We start from the raw sequence: 5,457 nt of genomic DNA, 5'->3' as shown, positions 1-5,457 counted from the left end.
TGTGTGTAACGCGATTCTGAGAAACTACTGGACCGATCTTCATGAAACTTAACATGAGAGTTCCTGAGTATTATATCTCCAGATCGTTTTTTTTAGTTTTTAGATAAATATCTTTGATGACGTCATATCCGGCTTTTTGTGAAAGTTGAGACAGCACTGTCACGCTCTCATTTTTCAACCAATTTGGTTTAAGATCAAGTAATCTGCGACGAAGCCCGGACTCTGGTATTGCATTTCAGCTTGGAGGCTTAAAAGTTAATGCGTTTGCTCATTAAAGTTGTCATTAAAATAGATTTTTCGCAAACAGATTTAAAATTGATTGCATCGTATTCTTCATTACATTTTGAATCTAAAAATAGATACATATGTCATGTTTACTCTTAAAATGGGATCACAATTAACGAAAATAGGTTAATTAGTACTTAAGTTATTATTTAAGAAATCGATCAAAACACGATTTCCTCTTATTCCTTATCATTTCCTGATTCCAAAAACATATAAATATAATATGTTGTATTCGAAACAAGCGCAGAAAGTTAAAAAGAATACAGAAAAGCGCGCTTCCCTGCTTACCGCAGTACGCTATTTCGCTATTTTTGCATGTCAGATTCTTTTCGTGTTGCACGGAAAAAATGAGCGACTTCCTTGCCGCGTGGACTGACGAAGCTGTTTTGTCTTGGTGAAAAAAAATGCAGTGCGTTCAGTTTTATTCTGTTGGTTCGACAGATTGACTAAATGTTGTAATTTCGCCTTACGCGACTTGTTGTTTTGTTAAAGTGTAGATCTGCTCTTTTTTTTCAGTAATCGTAACTCTGTGTGATTACCATGATGACGGATGGAGATGCGACACTACTGATGGCTACAGTGTTGCAACGGAAAGTATCAACACAGAAGTGACTATCAACATCAAGTCTGCTAAAGTAATGCACTCAGGGCAATACGTGTGCAAAACCATGCCAGCTAGGACTTCGCCATCGGCCTCTCCCTGCAGTCTCAACGTAAAAGGTATATGTCAAAACTGCAGAAACAAGTAAGCTGAAAATTTAGAAATGAGTAGAATTTAAAGCCTAGATACATATTTAAACCGTGTAGCATAATTAAACAAATATTGAATAATTTCTTAGATTGTTAAATGGACCAGACACACGTTTGTCCGAAAGGAATACATTGGGGGTGTAAGGGAGGGGGGGGGGGGGGTGTATGCTAAGTTGTATTGAATAAAGACTTAGTGTGGAGCTTCTTAAAAATAAACACCACAGCATGATGTCATTGGCTCACGTAAGTGTAGCCTATGCGATCGTAACTTTGTCTGTCTGTGCGTGCGTGCGTGCGTGCGTGCGTGCGTGCGTGCGTGCGTGCGTGCGTGCGTCTGTGCGTGTGTATGTCTGTGGTAGAAACTCTAACATTTGAAGACGTCACATTACATTGACGTCACATTATGACGTAAGAGGGTTAGACGTCACGCGAAGGAAGTACTGACAGTCTCGGTCATTATTATTTTGAGCGCGCCGAGACTAGTTGGCAGTCGTGTCCTTGTAAGTAGGCTACATGCAGACAGACAGATCTAGATCTAGTGTCTCGCTTTCTTGCACAGTTTCACCTATGCTCTTTCTGTGTGTGTGTGTGTGTGTGTGTGTGTGTGTGTGTGTGTGTGTGTGTGTGTGTGTGTGTGTGTGTGTGTTTGTGTGTGTGTGTGTGTGTGTGTGTGTGTGTGATTTCTTACGTGAGCCTTGATGGCTTCGCCTCTTGTTTTGTTTTTGTTTTTTTGCTTTGTCTTTTAACTGTTTGTTATTTTTATATTTAGTCAAGTTTTGACTAAATATTTTAACATCGAGGGGGAATCGAAACGAGGGTCGTGGTGTATGTGCGTCTGTCTGTCTGTGTGTGTGTGTAGAGCGATTCAGACTAAACTACTGGACCGATCTTTATGAAATTTGACATGAGAGTTCCTGGGTATGAAATCCCCATACGTTTTTTTCATTTTTTTGATAAATGTCTTTGATGACGTCATATCCGGCTTTTCGTGAAAGTTGAGGCGGCACTGTCACGCCCTCATTTTTCAACCAAATTGGTTGAAATTTTGGTCAAGTAATCTTCGACGAAGCCCGGACTTCGGTATTGCATTTCAGCTTGGTGGCTTAAAAATTAATTAATGACTTTGGTCATTAAAAATCTGAAAATTGTAAAAAAAAATTAAAATTTATAAAACGATCCAAATTTACGTTTATCTTATTTTCCATCATTTGCTGATTCCAAAAACATATAAATAAGTTATATTCGGATTAAAAACAAGCTCTGAAAATTAAATATATAAAAATTATTATCAAAATTAAATTGTCCAAATCAATTTAAAATCACATTCATCTTATTCCTTGTCGGTTCCTGATTCCAAAAACATATAAATATGATATGTTTGGATTAAAAACACGCTCAGAAAGTTAAAACAAAGAGAGGTACAGAAAAGCGTGCTTTCCTTCTTAGCGCAACTACTACCCCGCTCTTCTTGTCAATTTCACTGCCTTTGCCATGAGCGGTGGACTGACGATGCTACGAGTATACGGTCTTGCTGAAAAATGGCATTGCGTTCAGTTTCATTCTGTGAGTTCGACAGCTACTTGACAAAATATTGTATTTTCGCCTTACGCGACTTGTTTTATTTACAATTTAAGCTTGGAGTTACAAGTTCGAACACTGTCGATCACAAATCGGGACTGTCACGTGACACCCTTTAGCGTAGATCAATGAATACATCCGTCGCAGAATGTAGCGTTCACAGATACTGACTTGCATACAAGGTAGCCTACTGTCACACCTTTTAGCGTATAGTAGATCAATGAATAAATCTATCGCAGAATAAAGTGTTGACAGACACTGAGTGACTGGCATGGGTTGGGCGGTATAGGCCAACGGCCTTATGAATGGCAGAGCATAGTGGTAGCCTGGCCTGATATCGTCACAATGCAAATCAAAACACACGCCTCGTTGTAGGAGTAGCTCCAAACTTACAACCACAATGGATCGTCGAATTACTAATCTTGGGATCCAAATCAGTCACGATCATTTGCGTTAGTCTGTCACATGAGGACCTAAGCTGAGAGAATGTGAGTTCAACTCGAAAGTGAAAGGTATAGCTCTTCATCGACAAGTGTCTCGATTTTTTTTCGTCTTTTTTTTTTCGTCTTTTTATATTTAGTCAAGTTTTGACTAAATATTTTAACATCGAGGGGGAATCGAAACGAGGGTCGTGGTGTATGTGTGTGCGTGTGTGTGTGTGTGTGTGTGTGTAGAGCGATTCAGACTAAACTACTGGACCGATCTTTATGAAATTTGACATGAGAGTTCCTGGGTATGAAATCCCCGAACGTTTTTTTCATTTTTTTGATAAATGTCTTTGATGACGTCATATCCGGCTTTTCGTGAAAGTTGAGGCGGCACTGTCACGCCCTCATTTTTCAACCAAATTGGTTGAAATGTTGGTCAAGTAATCTTCGACGAAGCCCGGACTTCGGTATTGCATTTCAGCTTGGTGGCTTAAAAATTAATTAATGACTTTGGTCATTAAAAATCTGAAAATTGTAAAAAAAAATAAAAATTTATAAAACGATCCAAATTTACGTTTATCTTATTCTCCATCATTTGCTGATTCCAAAAACATATAAATATGTTATATTCGGATTAAAAACAAGCTCTGAAAATTAAATATATAAAAATTATTATCAAAATTAAATTGTCCAAATCAATTTAAAAACACTTTCATCTTATTCCTTGTCGGTTCCTGATTCCAAAAACATATAGATATATGTTTGGATTAAAAACACGCTCAGAAAGTTAAAACAAAGAGAGGTACAGAAAAGCGTCCTATCCTTCTTAGCGCAACTACTACCCCGCTCTTCTTGTCAATTTCACTGCCTATGCCGTGAGCGGTGGACTACGAGTATACGGTCTTGCTGCGTTGCATTGCGTTCAGTTTCATTCTGTGAGTTCGACAGCTACTTGACTAAATATTGTATTTTCGCCTTACGCGACTTGTTTTGTATTTTGTGTGTGTGTATTTTTTGCTTGTGCTTTTCTTCATGTGTGTGTTTGCTATTTGTTTATTTTGAATTACGTTGTTTGTGTTATAGTAAAGCCGATGATTACCTGTGATGCTGGAGAACCCGTTGCCATGGGAGATTCGACCTCTCTGACGTGTGATTTCGGGTTTGACTTGCGGAAAGCAAAACAAGATTTTTACATCTACAGATTCCATTATGATGGCCCTGAACCAGGTATATTTGAGTATTGCTGCTACTCACTGTTATTGCGTTGAGACATTTTCTCGAAACGTAGGTGTGGCATTATTCAGTGAAGGGCAAACATATGTAGAACCATTTGTAAACCATCAGGAATCTGAGAAAATCGAGTCTTAAAAAGGAGGACATCTGAATAGCGAGGTAAATGCACTAACGTCATGAACAACAATAACACAAACCCATCAGAAAACAACGTAATAAAGAGCGGGGGGATGTCTCAAGGGGGGTGGGGTAAGGAGGGCGGGAATTCGCTTTAGTGAAATCACACTTATGAAAGTCTGAGCTTAATCAATAGTTTTTCAATATTCTTGTCATGTGTCATGATTGTGTGTCAGTTGATGCTGAGAAATTAGCATATATGCTGGGAACAAACGATACATCTACGTCAAGTCTGTTAAAACACGTCACTTCTTATTGTGTATGCGTGCAGTGATTATTGCATTATGCTCCTGGAATGGGATCGATGCACACAGCTGCGACGTTGACCATGCGTATAATCTATCAACTGCAAGCATCAGCAGAAATGTTATCCTCAAGATCCCGTCAGCGACACGAACACACGCTGGAAAATACATGTGCAAGACATTGCCTGCACCTCAGTCACCTGCCTCGAGGGAATGCTCTCTAAGTAAATATACACTTGTTTATTTTCTTTTGGGATACATTATCGCTAGTTCATGTTGCATAGTCAACGTTCCCCATTCCCCTCCCACTATGTCTCTCTGTGTGTCTGTCTCGTTGTGTCTGTCTGTCTGTCTGTCTGTCTGTCTGTCTGCCTGCCTGCCTGTCCGTCTGTCTGTCTGTCTGTCTGTCTCTGCCTCTGCCTCTGCCCCCTCCCCCCTGTCTTTCGCTGTCTCTGTCTGTCCGTCTGTCTGTCTATCTGTCTGTCTGTCTGCCTCTCTCCCTCTCTTTCTGCCTGTCTCTCTCTCACTCATCTCTCTCTCTCTCTCTCTCTCTCTCTCTCTCTCTCTCTCTCTCTCTCTCTCTCTCTCTCTCTCTCTCTCTCTCTCTCCCTGTCTATGCGTCCCAAGGACAGATTGTAAGAAAAGGCGTAGCCTTAAATCTTAATCCTTGTTAAATAAAATTCAATTCAATTCAATTCAATTCTCTCTCTCTCTCTCTCTCTCTCTCTCTCTCTCTCTCTCTCTCTCTCTCTCTCTCTCTC

At 39.8% G+C, this 5,457-nt stretch overlaps 1 protein-coding gene across 1 annotated transcript in view; it reads left to right on the top strand.

The window, feature by feature from the left end:
- Nucleotides 1–801: 801 nt before the first annotated feature.
- The window catches only part of LOC138954821 (uncharacterized), a gene marked incomplete at its 5' end in the record, with an annotated part of 6,841 nt that continues 2,185 nt past the window's right edge, over nt 802–5,457 (top strand). The window contains 3 exon segments of the mRNA XM_070326585.1: nt 802–1,005; nt 4,125–4,268; nt 4,723–4,920. Of these exon segments, the coding sequence (XP_070182686.1) occupies nt 802–1,005; nt 4,125–4,268; nt 4,723–4,920 (546 nt within the window).

This window comes from Littorina saxatilis, unplaced genomic scaffold (genome assembly GCF_037325665.1).
Source record: "Littorina saxatilis isolate snail1 unplaced genomic scaffold, US_GU_Lsax_2.0 scaffold_1295, whole genome shotgun sequence".
In the NCBI taxonomy this organism is placed as follows: domain Eukaryota; kingdom Metazoa; phylum Mollusca; class Gastropoda; order Littorinimorpha; family Littorinidae; genus Littorina; species Littorina saxatilis.
The sequence above is the reverse complement of the archived record's forward strand: the minus strand, read 5'-3'. Positions and strand labels throughout refer to the sequence as shown.